The 21945-nt window shown below is 44.5% G+C and overlaps 1 protein-coding gene across 3 annotated transcripts in view; it reads right to left on the bottom strand.

Annotated features, from left to right (window-relative positions):
* Positions 1 to 21945, bottom strand: part of LOC139259871 (death domain-containing protein 1-like) — a 73778-nt gene that overhangs the window by 44953 nt on the left and 6880 nt on the right. For 2 of the 3 annotated variants that reach the window (XM_070875773.1, XM_070875774.1), the window contains exon 5: positions 3646 to 3856. The exons of the other annotated variant lie outside the window; for it this stretch is intronic. In XM_070875773.1, coding sequence (XP_070731874.1) covers positions 3646 to 3766 — 121 coding nt within the window. In that variant the 5' untranslated portion in view covers positions 3767 to 3856. The remainder of the gene's footprint in view (positions 1 to 3645; positions 3857 to 21945) is intronic. 3 annotated transcript variants of the gene reach the window in all.

Raw genomic sequence — 21945 nt, 5'->3', positions numbered from 1 at the left:
GTTTCACAACAATATCAAATTGATCTACTGAATTGTGTTATTTTTTAATATCTTCATTAAGGGTTTTTATAGAAGGGCCTCAGCCTCAGACAAAATCATGGTCTTGGATTTTACATTTTTGCCACATCCTGCAGTCTGGTTCGTGCAATGTGAAAATTTTCCCGGGACAATCAGTAGCGATTACAAAAGAACATTATGAAATGGTTCTCTGTTGGTCTTGAATAAAAAATTATTTGGTTGTTTTGCTAAAAGTTAGAGGACAAATTTCAAAAGCTTTAAAAAGTGTTTTTAAAAGCAGAAGGCTGTTTGGTGTGTGCAAGTGTGAGAGAGACAAAAAATGAAAGACTGTGCTGATAACACATCTGCTGTAACTTTAGTTGATGCTTGAAATATAAATACTCATACTGTCCAGGGCATGAATAGCACAGTTTGTAGCTGTCATGATCATCATGGCCCTCAACTTTTATGCCAATAGGCTCCTCTCAGGCTGCAGCAGGTGATATCAACAATATTTTCCATTTTGCAGTCCACTGTTGTGGCAGGGAGGACACCGAGGCTTTCCACACCACGAGGAATAACTAATCTTTCCCCATGGATAGAGCAAAGCAGGATGGGAAAGCACTAGACTTTGGACACTTTGGACGCTTTCCTATGGTCCAAGGTGCCATAGAATGCACATACATGGCCTTGTGTGGTCCCCATTACCAGCCTGGTATCTCTGTCAATAAAAAGGGATCCCACTTCATGAACCTCCAGTTGGTTTGCGGCCAAAGGTGGCAATCATACAGGTCTGTGCCCGGTTTCTGGGCAGCAATCATGACTAATTCTTCGAGTAAATTCTCTGTGTCTCCTTTATTCTAACCAGGCCGCTAGGTTACAAGGTGGATTATAGGTGACAGGACGATTCTCTTCAGGCATGGCTCATGACTCCTGGTAAGAACTCAAGCACAGAGCAGGCCTACGATGAGAGCCATGCTGACACCAGGAATATCAATCGAGCAGACGGCTTACTGAAAAAACGCTACTGCTGCCTGGACAGCTCGGGAGAAGTTTTGCTGTACAACCCTGAGCAGGTATCCAGATTTGTCATCATCTGCTGCATGCTCCGTACCTTCACCATCATGAGGGACCCACCCTTATCACCAGCTGGGCAGAAAGAAGTGCAACAGAAGGAAGAGGAGGTAGAGGTCACAGAGGAGGGTGAGGAAGGAAGAGGAAGAAGAGGGAGGAGGAAGAGCATGAGCAGCATTGACCATGTGTCCCTAGCTGCCAGAGCTCAGTGAGCAGCTCACCCAAGATCATTACACATGAACCAACCCTCCCATCATCAATACACCAAAAGTCCCGCAATAATTATCACCATCATCCACACTACCACATCCCATTACCTTCCTTCGGTTTAGCTTTAAGGGTGTTCACTACAAATAGAAACACAAACATTAAATCAATACCACTGACACAAGTTGAAGCTGGACTCACTTCCAGCTGAGCGATTGCGCACAAGCTCATTGGAAGGCTGCCCAGTGTTCCTAGAATTTCCTGGCATATGCCCATCAGCCTTCTACATTTGTTGAGAACCTCGAGTTCAGCATCCAAGTCATCTGCAGTTGAACTAGTGTATGATCTTGCCCTCCGGCGAGTTGGCACCTATGGTGTCTAATCCCACCCCTGCCCTAGCTCCTGTACACTTGTGCCTGGCGATCCACCACATAAAAATCCCATCTCTATCCTATCCTCTAAACAGCAAGTGGTGCACATCTCTGAGTTGGCGTTTGCTAAGGTCAGATCGAGTGACGGTTCATCTTCCTTCCAGACGAAAGGTGCCCTCCATGTTTCCAAGCAAGCAACCTCACCATAGTGCTGCCAAAGTTCAAGAGCCTGCAACCCAGTGTCACCAAAGCACAGGACTGTGCCATGTGCAGCTAAATCCCCCTCCACTTTCCCAGTACTGCTAAATACCAGGTATCTTTCTGCAACTGGTACATTTTGCATAGCATCTATCTCAGCTTTAAAATTGGTAAAGAATAATTAGTAAATACATAGGATAAAAATATAAAAATAAAGGTCACTTTAGTGTTTTTACAGAATAATAGATAGATTGTTGTACAATTATGAGCCCAATTTTGGCCATGACTTGCATCAAGTTTTTTGGAATAAGTTGTTTTTTCTGGCGTAAGTTAAAAAGTGCCATTTCCCCCCCAAAATTTGTTCCAGAGTAAGTCAGTTAGGTACGATTTTTTTTAGGTCAGTTTTTTTTCCCAAAAGGGGGTGTTCCCAGACACTTATGCCAGTTTTGGCCATTTATGCCACTTTGACCAGCAAAAACTTACTCCAAATCCACTTAGGTCAGCGTATGTGGCCAGCTTTGAAAAATCTTGTGGGCAGTGAAGAAAAAGCAGCGCACATTCGGCAGACATTAGGGCAGGGATAGGGGAGGGAAGGGAACTGGAGAGGACTTCAACAAACAAGCACCAAACATTGCAAGGAAAAGCTCAAACAATTAAAATACTAATAAAAAATTCTACCGGAGAAATGCGAGCTGCTGGCCGCGATGTCACAGGGGGGGTGGGGGGTAGTAGCCAGAGAGACACTCTTTCTCCACCCCTCTCCCTCCAAAACACACTTTCTCCCCCCCCCCCCGTAAAACTCTCCTCCACCCCTCCAATACACTCCTCCTCCCCCCCCAATACACTCATTCACTTCCCGCTCCCCCACCCCCCACCACCGCAAAACTCTCCTCCTCCTCCCCCGCATCCCCCCCCCGCCAATCAAAAGTCTCAAGCACAGCCACTAAATAAAAAATAAAAGCAAAGTCCTACCTGCCCGGGAACTCAGCGGGCCGGCCGGCCGGTGCAGGAGTCCACTCGGCCGGGGATAGGGTATGGCGAGATTGAGCGTCCCTTCGGCCTGGGATAGGGGCTGCGTGCATCGGGTCCTGCTCACAGCCCACAGGACGTGCTGGGAGGGCAGGAGCATGCCCGCAGGTACCGGCGGTGCTTTCTGCGCTAGACTGTTGCTCCACCCGCTTCAGTCTCCACGCCACGCCACAACTCCGGGGACTCTGAAGAGCAGCCAGGATGGGGCCACTTTTTTTCTGGCGCCCTTTCCAGCGCGCTTCAGGTCAGTACGCCGAAAAAATGGCTTGGGCAATGTTGGGGCCGTACATCCCTAAAGCACCAGTAAATAATCCTGGACTGACATCTTGTAAAAATTCATTCACTATAAATCAGTGGCCTCCTGATATTATACATTGTGGCACAAACAGAGTTATTGTTATAAACAGTAAATACTGACTGATCATGACCACCACAAGAGTATACATAAAATCCTTGATTTGGTACAAGTATCATGCCTCCAATCATTTAAATTAATGGTCAACGCTGTAACAGTAACCATTTCCTCCGACTAAGCGGGAGCATGGCCTTGGAAGATTCACTAGTAGAATGGCATATTTTAACTCTTGTTTTGGAAGTATTCAGCCTAAATTAATTGTGCATTGGTGTAACGTTATGCAAAGCTGATTATTAAATCTTAAATCTTTCCCCTTTTTAGTTCTTCCAATAAAATGCAACACTGTGCTAAATTATGTAAATAGGAGGGCACAAACTCCCCACATCACGTTGTTAAGATCAGCTCATTCCTTACCATGTGATCTTTTCGTGCTGCGATCTCCTTCTCTTTCAGCGCATCTGTATGTGCTGCATGAACTAGGTGGACATGGAATTTGAATAGCAACTGGACAAGGAAAGGAACGTGGTCCAGTCATGCTTACTATAGAGCTTGAAGTAAGAAGTGTGGTACACCTGTCATCCTTATTCCTTAAACTAGATAATGTTGTTGTGGAAACTGGCTGGACCTGAGTAAATAGTCCACAAAATAAATTAGACAAAGTGAAAAAAAAAGTTGGAGTTATACATTTTTGAATTTAACTCATCAATTTTGTCTCACCAGAATAATATTGAAATTTAAATAGTTTGGGGAACTGGATGGTGCAATAGGTTAGACAGTGGCCTTTGACATGTGCATTGTAGATTTAAATACACCATCTATTCTGCTGTTGGCTGAGTGGGATATATGTGGAATGAGTTTTGTAAGTTTCAATACAGTTTATAGTGGGCACGAGCCCCAATTTGCTACTAATTATCAATCTCTGTGAGGCCAGAGATGGAAGAGGAGTAAGCACTGTCAGGATGGGAGGGTTGAGAAAGCATTATTCTGTATCTAACTATTGCACAACCCCAGTGGTTGTGCAATAGTGGTTGATGCTGACATTGGATGCCCAAAATGTAAATCTTCCCTTGCACTGAACATTGTTGTCTCTAATGTTGTACAGAAAGTCATCTTGTAACATTGCATTTTATCACTGATATTCTGGGGTAGTTAAGGAAAAGATAGTGTCAATAAATGCTTGTTCTTCCCAGAGTGTGTTCATTATATTGTCATTGGCTGCATTTTGAAGCTGTAGTAAATGATAATTTTTCCAAAGGTATGATTCATAAAGTATGGATTTAAAATTAAAGTTACAAGTCAAAATTCTTCAAGCTAATCAAATGTAGAGCAAAAGACTACCAAAGTAATGCCATTGAGCAGAAAATGCAATGCATGATAAAGATTTAATGGCTCGCTACTGGAGGGGAAAAATTATAAACTGATCTATGCACACTACAGTAGCAGATAGTTCACAATAAATTGCTTTTGAATACATTTAAATTTGATAATTTTAAAATGGGGCTAATTTTCTTTTCATTAATCATGCTTAATAAAATAATTTTTCAGGTTGTTTAGCACAAGGTTGTGTAAGCAAATTACTGCACTAACCCTACAAAAGTCTCATTTGATAATTCTGTTTCAATTATACAATTAAAAAGGAAAAACTGCTAATAAAAACAAAATGCTAAAAATACAGAGTAGTCAGTCAGCAAAGACAGGCCATGGTAATTTTGAGTGCGCACCCAATTCTGATGAACATTACAGACCCAAAACATTATGGGCCCGAAATTGGTTGACATACCGCCCCCTATAGCTCGCGTATCGCCCAAAAATGTGATTTTGGTCAAAAAACACCTACATACCGCTCGGCGGAATATTCACACTGACATACCGCCAAGCGGTAGGCACACCGTTCGCCATGCAGGACTGACCGCAGACCACCCAAATAGTCCGATTTTCATTGCATACCGCCGACATACTACCGGAGCTGCATCGTCCTCGAAAAGGTGGTTTTACGCAATCTTAAGTGGGCGGGAATGGGCGGAATGCACGGATCTGCCATTTTGGAAATCGGGAACTGTCAGCTAAAGTAGCAGCACTGTATTTCTGAGGTGAAGAGTGATTTTACACTGCAATTTAGGGTGGAAAAGGTATTTTTTAATTGTTACTGAGTAACTTATGAAAATAGAAGGAATTTAGTTATATTTTTTTCATCAAAAAATATTGTGGAGATTTAAAAAGAATGGGGCCTGTATGATCTCAGCCTGTATTGCTGACAACCTGTCTAATGGAGGAACCAGATGTGAGGAGGTTTATTGAGTAGAGTTATAAAGGTAATGGAGGAGGTCGCAGACTGATGATGAGGAGGAGGCCTTACCCTGATGACTGTTAACCCAAAAGTTTGACACTGTACAAGAGTGCTTAAATTAAATTCAAACGTTCATGTAAAAATCTCAAAAATGTACAACAATTTTAAAACTTTGTAAAACTTGTAACTATAAAACTCTAATAACAACTTTCTCACACACACACACACACAGACACAGCCTCCCCGATCTCGTCCCATTTCCTGTTGTACTCCTTTGGGGGGGGGGGGGGGTTTCCATGACTACCCTTCGTTAGCTCGGAATACCTCTCTGTTATATGCTCAAGAAGGGAAGGTATCTCCGTCTTGTCGAAGGCGGGCACCCTCAATCTCCCGTCCTTTTCTATGTTCCTGTACTTTGATTTTTTAACATTTCCATAACATTCCTGTTATGATTTTTGCTTTGTAAAATATGTCTTATTAGAACATAAGAAGATAAGAATTAGGAACAGGAGTAGGCCATCTAGCCCCTCGGGCCTGCTCCGCCATTCAACAAGATCATGGCTGATCTGGCCGTGGACTCAGCTCCACTTACCCGCCCGCTCCCCATAACCTTTAATTCCTTTATGGGTTAAAAATCTATCTATCTGTGATTTGAATACATTCAATGAGCTAACCTCAACTGCTTCCTTGGGCAGAGAATTCTACAGATTCACAACCCTCTGGGAGAAGAAATTCCCTCTCAACTCGGTTTTAAATTGGCTCTCCCGTATTTTGAGGATGTGCCCCCTAGTTCTAGTCTTCCCCACCCATGGAAACAACCTCTCTGCCTCTATCTTGTCTGTCCCTTTCATTATTTTAAATGTTTCTATAAGATCACCCCTCATCCTTCTGAACTCCAACGAGTAAAGACCCAGTCTACTCAATCTATCAGCATAAGGTAACCCCCTCATCTCCGGAATCAGCCTAGTGAATCGTCTCTGTACCCCCTCCAAAGCTAGTATATCCTTCCTTAAGTAAGGTGACCAAAACTGCACGCAGTACTCCAGGTGCGGCCTCACCAATACCCTATACAGTTGCAGCAGGACCTGCCTGCTTTTGTACTCCATCCCTCTCGCAATGAAGGCCAACATTCCATTCGCCTTCCTGATTATCTGCTGCACCTGCAAACTAACTTTTTTGGATTCCTGCACAAGGACCCCCAGGTCCCTCTGCACCACAGCATGTTGTAATTTCTCCCCATTCAAATAATATTCCCTTTGACTGTTTTTTTTCCCAAGGTGGATGACCTCACACTTTCCGACATTGTATTCCATCTGCCAAATCTTAGCCCATTCGCTTAACCTATCTAAATCTCTTTGCAGCCTCTCTGTGTCCTCTACACAACCCGCTTTCCCACTAATCTTTCCAATATTCTTCAAACTGTAGAATTATTAGTTGTTAGGAATATTTTTTAACTCTGCAACGTGTTTTTCAAGTAACTGCCCGTCGACTAGCTTGCTACTCCTTCTCACTCTCTCTCACTGCGCATGTGCAGGTGACCCCTGACCCCCGAAATCGCGGGTAAAACTCTTTTGTAAAAAAAAATGGAAGAAAAAAAATTGTGCACGTGCAGTTCAGTGCCGTCCATCAAAGAGAAAGTCAATCTGAAACAACTACTAAGTTACATACTGCCCGCTGCAGACCTCTGGCACAATGGCGAAAAGATTTTGACCAATTTTGTCCTCTTCGGTCTCGGCGGTTTTAAACGGCGCAATGCCAGCATACCACCGAGATATGGGCGGGCCTGATGCAACGACCAATTTCGGCCACTATATAACCTGTCTTTTCCTGTAGCAGTGTCAGCTTGGCTTCCTGGTAGCATTCTCATTTCTAGGCAGATGTTGCAGGTTCAAGCCTCTCTGGAGAATCAAGTTATATTATCTAGGCTGACACTTCAGAGCAGTACTGAGGGAGTGCTGCTTCATCAAAGATGCCATCTTTTGGATGAGACATTAAACTGAGGTCCTGCTTCCCCCTCAGGTGGATGTAAAAGATCCCATAACACTTTTCGAAGAAGAGCAGGTGGGAGTTCTTCTGGTCAACATTTATTCCTCAACCAACACCTCTAAAACAGATTATCTGATAATTTATTTCAGTGTTATTTGTGGGACCTAGCTGTGAATAAATTGGCTGTTGTGTTTCCCCTATGTTGCAACTGTGACTACAATTCAAAAGTACTTAAGTGGCTGTGAAATGCTTTGGGATGTCTCGCGGTCATGAAAGGTGCTATATAAATACAAGTTCTACAAGCGTACAAGTCCCCTGGACCTGATGGCTTACATCCTAGGTTCTTAAAAGAAGTGGCTGCAGAGATAGTTGGTTGTGAAAATTCCTTGGATTCTGGGGTGGTCCCAGTGGATTGGAAAACTGCAAATGTAACGCCCCTATTTAAAAAACGAGGCAGACAAAAAGTAGGAAATGACCAGTTAGCCTAACATCTGCTGTTGGGAAAATGCTGGAGTCCATTATTAAGGAAGCAGTAACGGGTCATTTGGAAAAGCATAATTCAATTAAGCAGAGTCAGCATGGTTTTATGAAAGGGAAATCATGTTTGACAAATTTGCTGGAGTTCTTTGAGGATGTAACGAGCAGGGTGGATAAGGGGGAACCAGTGGATGTGGTGTATTTGGATTTCCAGAAGGCATTCGATAAGGTGCCACATAAAAGGTTACCGCACAAGATAAAAGTTCATAGGTATATTAGCATGGATAGAGGATTGGCTGTAACAGAAAACAGAGAGTAGGGATAAATGGGTCATTTTCCAGTTGGAAAACAGTAACTAGTGGGGTGTCGCAGGGATGGGTGCTGGGGCCTCAACTATTTACAATCTATATTAATGACTTGGATGAAGGGACCGAGTGTAATGTTGCCAAGTTTGCTGATGACACAAAGATGGATGGGAAAGCAAATTGTGAGGAGGACACAAAAAATCTGCAAAGGGATATAGACAGGCTAAGTGAGTGGGCAAAAATTTGGCAGATGGAGTATAATATGGGAAAAAGTTAGATTATCCACTTTGACAGAAAAAAATAGAAAAGCAAAGTATAATTTAAGTGGATAAAAATTGCAAAATGCTGCAGTACAGAGGGACCTGGGGGTCCTTGTGCATGAAACACAAAAAGTTAGTATGCAGGTACAGCAAGTAATCAGGAAGGCAAATGGAATGTTGGCCTTTATTGCAAGGGGGATAGAGTATAAAAGCAGAGAAGTCCTGCTACAACTGTACAGGGTATTGATGAGGCCACACCTGGAGCACTGCGTACAGTTTTATTCTCCGTATTTAAGGAAGGATATATTTTCATTGGAGGCCGTTCAGAGAAGGTTCACTAGGTTGATTCCGGAGATGAGGGGGTTGACTTATGAAGATAGGTTGGGCCTCTACTCATTGGAATTCATAAAAATGAGAGGCGATCTTATCGAAACATATAAGATAATGAGGAGGCTAGACAAGGTGGATGCAGGGAGGATATTTCCACTCGTAGGGGAAAGTAAAAATAGGGGACATAGTCTCAGAATAAGGGGCTGCCCATTTAAAACTGAGATGAGGAGAAATTTCTTCTCTCAGAGGGTTGTAAATCTATGTAATTCTGTGCCCCAGAGAGCTGTGGAGGCTGGGCCATTGAATATATTTAAGGTGGAGATAGACAGATTTTTGAGCAATAAGGAAATAAAGGGTTATGGGGAGCAGGCAGGGAAGTGGAGCCGAGTCCATGATCCGATCAGCTATGATCTTATTAAATGGTGGAGCAGGCTCGAGGGGCCAGGTGGCCTACTCCTGCTCCTATTTCTTATGTTTTTTCTTTATTTTCTTTTTACAGATGCTGACTAATATTTTCTGTTTTTGTTTCAAAATATGCTTGTTTTGTGCTACCATAACTGAGTTGCAATGGCTAGATTGGCTGGCACAAGGTTTGATTCCAGCATAAGGAACATTGAATTTGTTAATCAGCTAAAACATGTCGAGTGCACTTTTGTATTGTGTGTGTGAGACTGATGCTTCCTGAAATTCTATACACTTTAGACTTAATAGGACTCCATAAAAAAACTAAGTGCTTGAAAAAGAAGTTTTATATTATATCCTGATATTATCAAAATGCCCTCTCACTTGAAGGGAAAACGATGTATTTTTTCCTATATACTACAAAAGAACAATTACTATCTTACACATCAGTCTTATTCAAATGATTCCCTGTAACATTTTCCACTGACTGTCTCTATAGAGTACTCTGATCTAGTCACTGAATAATTGACTTAGTCTTAATGAGTAAACTAGTAGGTTAGAAATGATTGAACAAGGCTTGCCAAGTTGAATCGTGATTTTTTTTTTTCCCATGCAAAGTTAAACAAAAACATTTTGGCTCTGAAATTCCTTGGGAGGACTTGGTGGAGGGCAGATCTGGGGCACAGCAGAACTTCTACCCGCCCATTATGAACGTATAAAGTTCCAGGGTCAGAGTTCTGTAAACGTTTTGGGTGCATGCTCATACTGTTTCTAATGAAACAAAGGAGGCCACATGAGGAGAATGGGGAGGAGTATTGCTGCAGCACTTTGCCACAGAATTGGAAGGCCTACAGGACTCTAGGAAGAAAGGCCAAAATCTCAAAGATCTTAAAGAGCTCATGTTTAATTTTTCTGATAATTTGAGCAAAGCAACCAATTGCTCTCATGACTATTTGAGTGGCAAACCTGCACAAGGATGATCACAATTTGGGAAACACAATTTTATGAGCTTAATTTTTCCGGGTCATTTGCACCATTTTCTTTGGTGTATTTATTTTTTTCAAAGTTTTCCCGTGACCTGCGCCGGCGTAACTAACCAGTTATGATTCTTCTAGGCCAGTTTTTTTTAATGTCATGGCGTTCCCTCATGTCTGCGCCGGTTTTTATAATTTTTCGCACTTTTGCCAAAATTCTTTCTTCCTAGGTTGACGTATCTGGCCACTCCCGAAAAACCTTTTGGGGGGGCAGTTAAGAAAACCAGCGCACATTGAGAAATCAGCACTGAAAGATGCCATTGTTTTTAATAGAAGTGAAGTGGGACAATAGGTACACTGAACATATAATCAGACATGGATAAAGGATTAAATGTGAATGTGTAAAAGCCAGGGTAGCAACAGCTTCTACGCTGCTGAAGCAGCAGGACAGCTGTGAGTTATCTAGGGTTGCAGTGACAAAATAGGCACCACTGGCCTGAAAGAATAGGATGGGTGAGGGACCTTGTCTTAGAAAAGCAAACGTCACATAACGAAGCACAATTAAGATGCGGCAGTCTGACAGGGGGCCCCTCTGGTATAACTCATAACAAGGCGCATGGGAGGCAAGATAACATTCCTTTGACTTCACTGGGCCAATCATTACAACACGTAATGGTAAGAAATACTGTCTAGTTATAGTGGATCAGTTCACTGAGTGGGTGGAGGCATTCACCACTCGCGACTGTACAGCAACAACTGTTGCCAGGATATTGGCCGAGGTGGGGAATACCAGTTCAAATCAATTCAGATCAAGGTGCACACTTCACGGGAAAATTAATAAAAGTGTGTAAGGTAATGGGGATCAAGCAGAAGTTCCACATACCATACCACCCGTAGAGTTTGGGAATGGTGGAGCGGGGGAATAGAACCCTTAGAACAGCTCTGGCTAAGGCGATCCAACAGACCGGTCGATCCCGGGCAGACCTGTTGCCAACAATTTGGATGCGGCTGCGCGCTATCCTGAACCGAACCACAGGACTCACACCATATGAGTTGATGACAGGGCGAGCCACGAGGTTACCAGAGGGGATTGTGACTGGTGGGGCCAATCTCGGACCTCTCTGGGACAGGATCAGGCAATACGTCATGGAGCTCAGTGAGCAACTCAAGAGGATGTGGCAAAAGGTTAGGGATCAACAAGATTGCTTGGATAAACAGCAGGACTTAGGATCACCATCAGAGGTGCCCCAGGTGGGAGAAAGGGTGATGGTTAAGGTGATTAATAAGAGTCCGGGCTCTCCCCTAGATGGGAGGGACCTTACGAAATATTACTCACTAGAAACACTGGTCACAGTTGAAGAAACACACTAATCAGTAAGCGGACAGCCCCGGGGCATCTGTTCTTTATCACCCACAGGTACCAAGATAAGCTACGCGGGGATGTGGATGGCCCTAGTGGGAATCACGATCGCGATGGCTTACTACACCCCGCTCGCGAGGAACGGAGAAGATCGCGTACACAAAGAGCTGTGCAGGCCACCCAAAAGGGACGACAAGGCTTGTATTTCAGTGACTCAGGCGATGTCAGTTGTGATCAAGAGGAAGGGACATTGACTGTGACAATTGGCAAAAGTGTGCATTTAAATTGTAGCTCCGGAATGATAGATATCTCAGTTTTCCAGGAAACAACACTAGGGAAAGGCTGGCTGGCTCGCCATATAACAGGACTGACTGTTATATGGATGAATGTGAACACGGTATGTTGCGGTGAGAAATTGACGTGTATGCATGGGGAAAGTGCGCAAGTACAATGCTTGACACATTACGCTCAATTCTCCGGAATACCCTGACCAGGGGATGATGGGTGGGGAATGTGCCCAATCTCCAAGTGCATCAATTCCGATGCCTAATGTTGGAAGATGAGTCCCCGCGATACTCCCACTACCATTGCCCCATCAACCACTTTAGCAACAGGAACCTCGAGGGTCACATCCACCGCAACCACGCGGGCTCCTCTCACATGTCCTGTACACATGGAGGAACTAGAAAGTGAGATAGTGATACGCTCAGAAGGGGTCCAACTATATGGTAATGTGAACCATGAGATCTTCCCAGTGATTGTGAACCTCACTGACCTGGATTTACCGGAAGAATGTAACGCCAAAGTAAGGGCACTATACCCCCACCTGCTAGATATAGTATTAAGAGAGGCAACAGACCCGGGTGGACAGGGGGAAATTAAACCCGCATCGTAAGCAAAGGATGTGCTGACAGGGGTAAATATGGGAACATCTTTCGTGAATGATACAAGGAATACATGCACACTCCGAGTGTCTCCGGGAGACGATGTGGGGATTATTACACCTCTACAAACAGTCCGTCCGGGGGGAGGGGGGGGGTGGCGGGAGACAGTTGGGGAAGGTGACAGCTGAGCAGCTATTGAAGGGAGTAACGGTCCTAGAAGGGCATGCAGCCACCATCAATAAACTAATTGATAGGGAATATAAGCATGTAGTTGACAGAGTGAAACGAGAGGTGTGCCATGCATACGGAGACTGGGTGTTGGGATAGGTCCGCCATAATCTGGAACAAGTCAATAAAGGAAAGGTCCCCGATTGGGTAAACAGCACATACCTGCTTTCCTTCGCCCAGCATCACGGAAACCTAGACGCATCTACATTGAAGGGGATGACCCGCGTCTTCCCGGTAATGGTGGGGGGGGATATTCCCATTCAACATTGATGGGGCTGGTATTTGAGATCCCGGTGATGACCAGAACGGAAGGCCCATACTCGCAGTATGAGACAGAAAACTTGGGACTAATCCGGGGAAACAAATACCTCCGGTATCACCCCATGGACCAGTACGCCACCAAAATGAATGGGAGCATGTGAGGAGTCTCCCTCTCTAGTTGTCGCCGGGAAGGGAGTCTGACCATATGTCCACACCCAGTAGGAAGGGATAGCATAAACGGGTGTGGGTTCAACCGAACCATAGGCTATGTACAAGAATCTAGCCCAGCCTGGACCGAGCCAAAACACTCTGCTTACAGGGGCAGAGGCGAGTACTGTGTGGTGACTAACCAACAGGCTTACAACTATGTGGACATGTTTTGCCCCATCCTAAAACCTAACTTCTGCTTCACCCCATGGGTACCAGTTAGCATTGGCTGGGCAAGATTGATAGATATCCACACAAGGAAGGCGGCGACTCTAAATGTAACAGATGATTTAAAGGCAGACCTGGAGTTATATGAGGAGGACATGGCGGCCTCAATCCCCCATCTTACGGAGAATCTAAGTGATATTAAAGATCCCCTGTGGGAAGATGTGCGGCAATACCACCTCCTAGAACAAGAATTAAAGAAGTTAGGAGACAAGGTTAACCGGGACCTTCGGAAGGTCCTGTGGTATATGTCAGCCTGGGATTGGGGAATGAAGGTTAACATACATTCCTGGATTCGCATAATATTGCACGTAGGGAGACAGAGGGAAGTAAAATGGGGGCAGAAGCAAAAGATAGAAAAAAGAAAAGTAAAAGTGGAGGGCAGAGAAACCCAAGGCAAAAATCAAAAAGGGCCACGTTACAGCAAAATTCTAAAGGGACAAAGTGTGTTAAAAAGACAAGCCTGAAGGCTCTGTGCCTCAATTCGAGGAGTATTCGTAATAAGGTGGACAAATTAACTGCACAGGCAGCAATTAATGAATATGATATAATTGCCATCACGGAGACATGGCTCCAGGGGGACTAAGGCTGGGAACTCAACATCCAGGGGTATTCAACATTCAGGAAGGATAGACAGAAAGGAACAGGAGGTGGGGTAGCGTTGCTGGTTAAGGAGGAAATTAACGCAATAGTAAGGAAGGACATTAGCTTGGATAATATGGAATCTGTATGGGTGGAGCTACGGAATACCAAAGGGCAGAAAATGCTAATGGGAGTGGTGTACAGACCACCAAACAGTAGTAGTGAGGTTGGGGACAGCATCAAACAAGAAATTAGGGATGCGTGCAATAAAGGTACAGCAGTTATCATGGGCGACTTTAGTCTACATATAGATTGGACTAACCAAACTGGTAGCAATACGATGGAGGAGGAATTCCTGGAGTGTATTAGGGATGGTTTTGTAGACCAATATGTTGAGGAACCAACTAGAGGTCTGGCCATCCTAGACTGGGTGATGTGTAATAAGAAAGGACTAATTAGCAATCTTGTTGTGCGAGGCCCCTTGGGGAAGAGTGACCATAATATGGTAGAATTCTTTATTAAGATGGAGAGTGACACAGTTAATTCAGAGACTAAGGTTCTGAATTTAAGGAAAGGTAACTTCGATGGTATGAGATGTGAATTGGCTAGAATAGACTGGCAAATGATACTTAAAGGGTTGGCAATGGCAAACATTTCAAGATCACATGGATGAACTTCCAACAATTGTACATCCCTGTCTGGAGTAAATATAAAACGGGGAAGGTGGCTCAACCGTGGCTAACAAGGGAAATAAAGGATAGTGTTAAATCCAAGGAAGAGGCATAGAAACATAGAAAATAGGTGCAGGAGTAGGCCATTCAGCCCTTCGAACCTGCACCACCATTCGATAAGATCATGGCTGATCATTCCCTCAGTACACCTTTCCTGCTTTCTCTCCATACCCCTTGATCCCCTTAGCCGTAAGGGCCATATCCAACTCCCTCTTGAAAAAATCCAATGAACTAGCATCAACAACTCTCTGCGGCAGGGAATTCCACAGGTTAACAACTCTCTGAGTGAAGAAGTTTCTCCTATCTCAGTCCTAAATGGCCTACCCCTTATCCTAAGACTGTGTCCCCTGGTTCTGGACTTCCCCAACATCGGGAACATTCTTCCCGCATCTAACCTGTCCCGTCCCGTCAGAATTTTGTATGTTTCTATGAGATCCCCTCTCATCCTAAAGGCCCAGTTGATCCAGTCTCTCCTCATATGTCAGTTCGGCCATCCCAGGAATCAGTCTGGTGAACCTTCGCTGCACTTCCTCAATAACGAACGTCCTTCCTCAGATTAGGAGACCAAAATTGAACACAATATTCCAGGTGAGGCCTCACCAAGGCCCTGTACAACTGCAGTAAGACCTTCCTGCTCCTATACTCAAATCCCCTAGCTATGGCCAACATACCATTTGCCTTCTTTACCACCTGCTATACCTGTATGCCAACTTTCAATGACTGATGTACCATGACACCCAAGTCTCGTTGCACCTCCACTTTTCCTCATCTGCCACCATTCAAATAATATTCTGTCTTTGCGTTTTTGCCCCCAAAGTGGATAACCTCACATTTATCCACATTATACTGCATCTGCCATGCATTTGCCCACTCACCTAATCTGCCTAAGTCACCCTGCAGCCTCTTAGCATCTCCCTCACAGCTCACACCGCCACCCAGTTTAGTGTCATCTGCAAACTTGGAGATATTACACTCAATTCCTTCATCCAAATCATTGATGTATATTGTAAGGAGCTGGGGTCCCAGCAGAGAGCCCTGCGGCACTCCACTAGTCGCTGCCTGCCATTCTGAAAAGGACCCGTTTATCCCGACTCTGTTCTTCCTGTCTGCCAACCAGCTCTCTATCCACGTCAGTATATTACCCCCAATACCATGTGCTTTGATTTTGCACACCAATCTCTTGTGTGGCACCTTGTCAAAAGCCTTTTGAAAGTCCAAATACACCACATCCACTGGTTCTCCCTTGTCCACTACTAGATACATCCTCAAAAAATTCTAGAAGATTTGTCAAGCATGATTTCCCTTTCATAAATCCATGCTGACTTGGACCGATCCTGTCACTGCTTTCCAAATGCGCTGCGATTTCATCCTTAATAATTGATTCCAACATTTTCCCCACTACTGATGTCAGGCTAACCGGTCTATAATTACCCCATTTTCTCTCTCCCTCCCTTTTTAAAAAGTGGTGTTACCTTAGCTACCCTCCAGTCCATAGGAACTGATCCAGAGTCGATAGACTGTTAGAATATGATAACCAATGCATCCATTATTTCTAGGGCCACTGCCCTAAGTACTCTGGGATGCAGACTATCAGGCCCCGGGGATTTATCGGCCTTCAATCCCATCAATTTCCCGAACACAAATTCCCGCCTAATAAGGATATCCTTCAGTTCCTCCTTCTCACTCGACCCACTATCCCCAGTACGTTCGGAAGGTTGTTTGTGTCTTCCTTCGTGAAGACAGAACCATAGTATTTGTTCGATTGGTCTGCCATTTCTTTGTTCCCCATTATAAATTCACCTGAATCCGACTGCAAGAGACGTACGTTTGTCTTCACTAAGCTTTTTCTCTTCACATATCTATAGAAGTTTTTGCAATCAGTTTTTATGTTCCCGGCATGCTTCTTCTCGTACTCTATTTTCCCCCTCTTAATTAAACCCTTTGTCCTCTGCTGAATTCTAAATTTCTCCCAGTCCTCAGGTTTGCTGCTTTTTCTGGCCAATTTATATGCCTCTTCCTTGGATTTAACACTGTCCTTAATTTCCCTTGTTAGCCACTGTTGAGCCACCTTCCCCATTTTATTTTTACTCCAGACAGGGATGTACAATTGCTGAAGTTCATCCATGTGATCTTGAAATGTTTGCCATTGCCTATCCACCATCAACCCTTTAAGTATCATTTGCCAGTCTACTCTAGCCAATTCACGCCTCAAACCATTAAAGTTAGCTTTCCTTAAGTTCAGGATCCTAGTTTCTGAATTAACTATGTCACTCTCCATCCTAATAAAGAATTCTACCATGTTATGGTCAGGCATATAAATTGGCCAGAAAAAGCAGCAAACTTGAGGACTGGGAGAAATTTAGAATTCAGCAGGAGGAGGACAAAGGGTTTAATTCGGAGGGGGAAAATAGAGTATTAGAGGCAGCTTGCCGGGAACATAAAAACTGACTGCAAAAGCTTCTATAGATATGTGAAGAGAAAAAGATTAGTGAAGAAACGTAGGTCCCTTGCAGTCAGATTCAGGTGAATTTATAATGGGGAACAAAGAAATGGCAGACCAATTGAACAAATACCTTAGTTCTGCCTTCACGAAGGAAGATACAAATAACCTTCCGGAAATACTAGGGGACCGAGGGTCTAGTGAGGAGAAGGAACTGAAGGAAATCCTTATTCGGCGGGAAAGTGTGTTTGGGAAATTGATGGGATTGAAGGCCGATAAATCCCCAGGGCCTGATAGTCTGCATCCCAGAGTACTGAAGGAAGTGGCCCTAGAAATAGTGCATGCATTGGTGATCATTTTCCAACAGTCTGTCGAGTCTGGATCAGTTCCTATGGACTGGAGGGCAGCTAATGTAACACCACTTTTTAAAAAGGGAGGGAGAGATTAAGTGGGTAATTATAGATCGGTTAGACTGACATCAGTGGTGGGGAAAATGTTGGAATCAATTATTAAGGATGAAATAGCAGCGCATTTGGAAAGCAGTGACAGGATCGGTCCAAGTCAGCATGGATTTATGAAAGGGAAATCATGCTTGACAAAGCTTCTCGAATTTTTTGAGGATGTAATTAGTAGAATGGATAAGGGAGAACCAGTGGATGTGGTGTATTTGGACTTTCAAAAGGTTTTTGACAAGGTCCCATACAAGAGATTGGTGTGCAAAATTAAAGCACATGGTATTGGGTGTAATGTACTGACGTGGATAGAGAACGGGTTGGCAGACAGGAAAGAGAGAGTCGGGATAAATGGGTCCTTTTCAGAATGGCAGGCAGTGACTAGTGGGGTGCCGCAGGGCTCAGTGCTGGGACCCCAGGTATTTACAATATACATTAATGATTTAGATGAAGGAATTGAGTGTAATATCTCCAAGTTTGCAGATGACACTAAGCTGGGTGGCGGTGCGAGCTGTGCGGAGGACACTAAGAGGCTGCAGGGTGACTTGGACAGGTTAGATGAGTGGGCAAATGCATGGCAGATGCAGTATAATGTGGATAAACGTGATGTTATCCACTTTGGGGGCAAAAACACAAAGGCAGATTATTATCTGAATGGCGACAGATTAGGAAAAGGAGAGGTGCAACGAGACCCGGGTGTCATGGTACATCAGTCATTGAAAGTTGGCATGCATGTACAGTAGGCAGTGAAGAAGGCAAATGGTATGTTGGCCTTCATAGCTAGGGGATGAGAGTATCAGAGCAGGGAGGTCTTACTGCAGTTGTACAGGGCCTCGGTGAGGCCTCACCTGGAATATTGTGTTCAGTTTTGGTCTCCTAAGCTGAGGAAGGACATTCTTGCTATTGAGGGAGTGCAGCGAAGGTTCACCAGACTGATTCCCGGGATGGCAGGACTGACATATGAGGAGAGACTGGATCGACTGGGCCTGTATTCACTGAAGTTCAGAAGAATGAGAGGGGATCTCATAGAAACATATAAAATTCTGACGGGACTGGACAGGACAGGTTAGATGCAGGAAGAATGTTCCCGATGTTTGGGAAGTCCAGAACGAGAGGACACAGTCTAACGATAAGTCATAAGCAATTTAGGACTGAAATGAGGAGAAACGTCTTCACTCAGAGTTGTTAACCTGTGGAATTCCCTACCGCAGAGAGTTCCTGATGCTAGCTCTTTGGATATATTCAAGAGGGAGTTAGATATGGCCCTTACGGCTAAGGGGATCAAGGGGTATGGAGAGAAAGCAGGAAAGGGGTACTGAGGTGAATGATCAGCCATGATCTTATTGAATGGTGGTACAGGCTCGAAGGGCCAAATGGCCTACTCCTGCACCTATTTCCTATGTTTTTATGTAACTCATAGTAAGGCACAAGAGAGGCAAGATAACATTCCAATGTATTTTATCACTCCCAGGACTCTGAGGTTTGTGGAAAGGTACTGGGGACAAGCATGGTCAGTATCGTACCATTACTTTGAGTGACAAGGGTTTTAACCATTCGAATCGATGTATGTCTCATGTATTGAATGTCCGGCCATTATAGGCCAGGTAACCGTATAAAAACCCTGTGTATTCTTTGTTCGGGGAGAACGAGTGTGAGGAGTCAGCAGGGGCTGACTTGCAGGCTTGTTTCTATCTTGCAAGTAAAATAAACAGATTCGTGCATGATTCCTAACAGACAGTGTCAAGGTTAATTATTTGATTTCCACTTTAAGATTTTGGAAGGAGTCAAGAACACTAGTAATAAAGTTCAACTTTTTAAAAAAATCTGTCAACTTGCTAAATGGAAGTTTGTTGGATTTCAGAATTTTCCTCTTTTTTTTTTAAACTCACTCACACGCCACCAACGAACATCTTGAAGCAGGGCTGGAGGGTCGTAGCTGTGGCAGGCAGAATTGGTTTCGAGCCTGACACAGGGACTTGGCTGGAAAACAAGCCGTGGGGGTGGGGTGGCAAAGAGGAGAGCGCGAGAGGCCAATCGTAAGGTTTCTGAAGACTGCAATGAGTTGGCGGGGGGGGGGGGGGGGAAAGAGTGAAGCGGAGAAGTCACAAGGCTGCCAATAGTTAAGGGTGGTGGGGGAAGAAAGAAGAAATCACAAGACTGTAATTAGTTAAGGGGATTGGGGGGGGGGGGGGGGGGGGGAGGGGGAAGAGTGAAGTCACAAGACCTTGGGTGTGATCCATCCATACAGAGCTTGGCGAGAGAGAATTATGAACCTGTGCTTTCCTGCCCTTTTTGAGCTTCTTTCAAAAAGGTAACATTTATTTTGGGGGGCAATATTGACACTGCCATACCTTGCGCTAATCTTCTGCATCATGGTACTACATAGGAAATAATTGATTCAACGTCATCGCATCAGGAACATCAGAGCCATTAGGGTGCTGGGCAGGAGGCCTTACCCACCTCGGGTATATCGAGGCAGGCGTTCGTACCTCCACCCGAGTGATGCAGACTGTGTCAGAAGGCTGCGTTTTTCGCAAAGAAGTTGTAGCTGAGATCTGAGTTGTTGAAAGCAGACCTGCAATTTGGAAGCATCAGGAGGACTGCTCTGTCAGCTTAAGTGAAGGTTACAGCTGCACTTTCATTCTATGCCTCCAGCTCGTTTCAAGCTACAATTGGGGATGTGTGCGCTATCTCAACATACAACACATGTCTGCATTCGCCATGTGACAGCTGCACTGTATGCGCGGAGGAATCACTTCATAAAGTTCCCCATGACCACCGAGCAATTCATGACAGGGCTGTGGGCTTCTCCAGGTTTGCTGGCTTCCCAAAGGTGCAGGGCTGCATTGATTGTACCTACATTGCCTTGCGAGCACCTTTGGAGGATTCAGAGATGTACACAAACAGAAAAGACTGCCACTCCATTAAAGTGCAGCTCGTAAGTGACGACATGCATCGTATTATGTCAGTCGATGCAAGATATCCTGGCAGCACCCATGATGCGTTCATCCTACAAGACAGCGTTATATCTGCCATGTTTCAGCAGCAGCCAGAAGGGCAGAACTGGCTATTAGAAGACAAAAGGTATGGCCTCGCCACCTGGCTCATGATGCCCCTAAGCGCAACCCAGACGGAAGCTGACCGTCAAGACAAACATGTCGCACATTGCGACGCGCAGCATCATTGAGAGGACCATTGGCATCTTGAAACAGCCTTTCCAATGCCTGGACCATTCCAGAGGCTACTTGCTGTACTCCCCTGAGATTGTCGGTCAGTTCACTGTTGTGTGCTGCATGCTGCATAACTTAGCCATCATGTGGCAGCAGCACCTGGTAGTGAAGACCCACCTGCGGTGAGAGTGGCTGATGATAATGATGTGGAAGATGCAGATGACGAGCAAGAGGAGGACAACGAGGATGAGGAAGCCATGCAAGTGCCTGAGGCCGGAGCACGATGGCAGAGGAGGGCAGGCCATTGTGCCCCTTTAACGATTTTTCAAGCCTTGCGCCAGCAGCTCATCCGTGAACACTTTACTGATGCCTGAGGGCTCAGTGACAACTAGTCCACATGCACCATGTTTACTGTTTGGAGCTGTTCCGTAATGTTGTTTTGTGTTAATGCAACAAATGATGGAAATTTTTGTTTACTTCAAAAGTTGTTTTAAAATCGAACAAATAATGGAAATGATTCTTCGTGAGTTCTAAAGTTATGTTAAGAATGGAATAATGGAAATGATTCAGTTTTAATGTAAAATATATTTTATTCAAAAATTTAACAGTTCTTTTGTACTTAACTTTATTATTCTTGTATCAAACTTTACTTTATCACTTACAAACTTTTAAACTTGTAAATTTACATAACATACAAAAAACTTTTAATTTGAGAACAGTTACAACAGTAACAATTATAACAACAAGAGTGAAGAAAGGCTGCACACACCTATCTCTCCTTCACCTTATTCTAAGACCCCCCGCTGCGCTTGGTCTTGGACTCTCCACCATCCCTGCCCGCAGGCGGTGGCACAGTGTTTCTGGGCTTGGTACCAAGCTTATTCTTTCTAACATCTTGGGTACTGCTCACCTCTTAAGTGGGGAGGGGGGGGAAGACGTCGACAGCAGGCAGCAAGTTGGAGGGCCCAGGTAGCAAGTTGGAGGACCCGGCTTTGGGCTCTTCAGAGGCTGTTGTGGGGATTGGAGTGGGAGTGGCAGTTTATTCTGTCAATGGGCTGGAGTCTGGGAGTGTTCCCTTATTGCAGCAGCTAACTCCAACAGGCCGTCCCTCACGCGCCCCGACAGTGTCTCAATGACCTGCAACATTCCCTCC

The sequence above is a fragment of the Pristiophorus japonicus genome, chromosome 3 (assembly GCF_044704955.1).
Source record: "Pristiophorus japonicus isolate sPriJap1 chromosome 3, sPriJap1.hap1, whole genome shotgun sequence".
Taxonomy (NCBI): domain Eukaryota; kingdom Metazoa; phylum Chordata; class Chondrichthyes; family Pristiophoridae; genus Pristiophorus; species Pristiophorus japonicus.
Note: the sequence above shows the minus strand (reverse complement) of the source record. Positions and strands in the feature narration are given on the sequence as shown.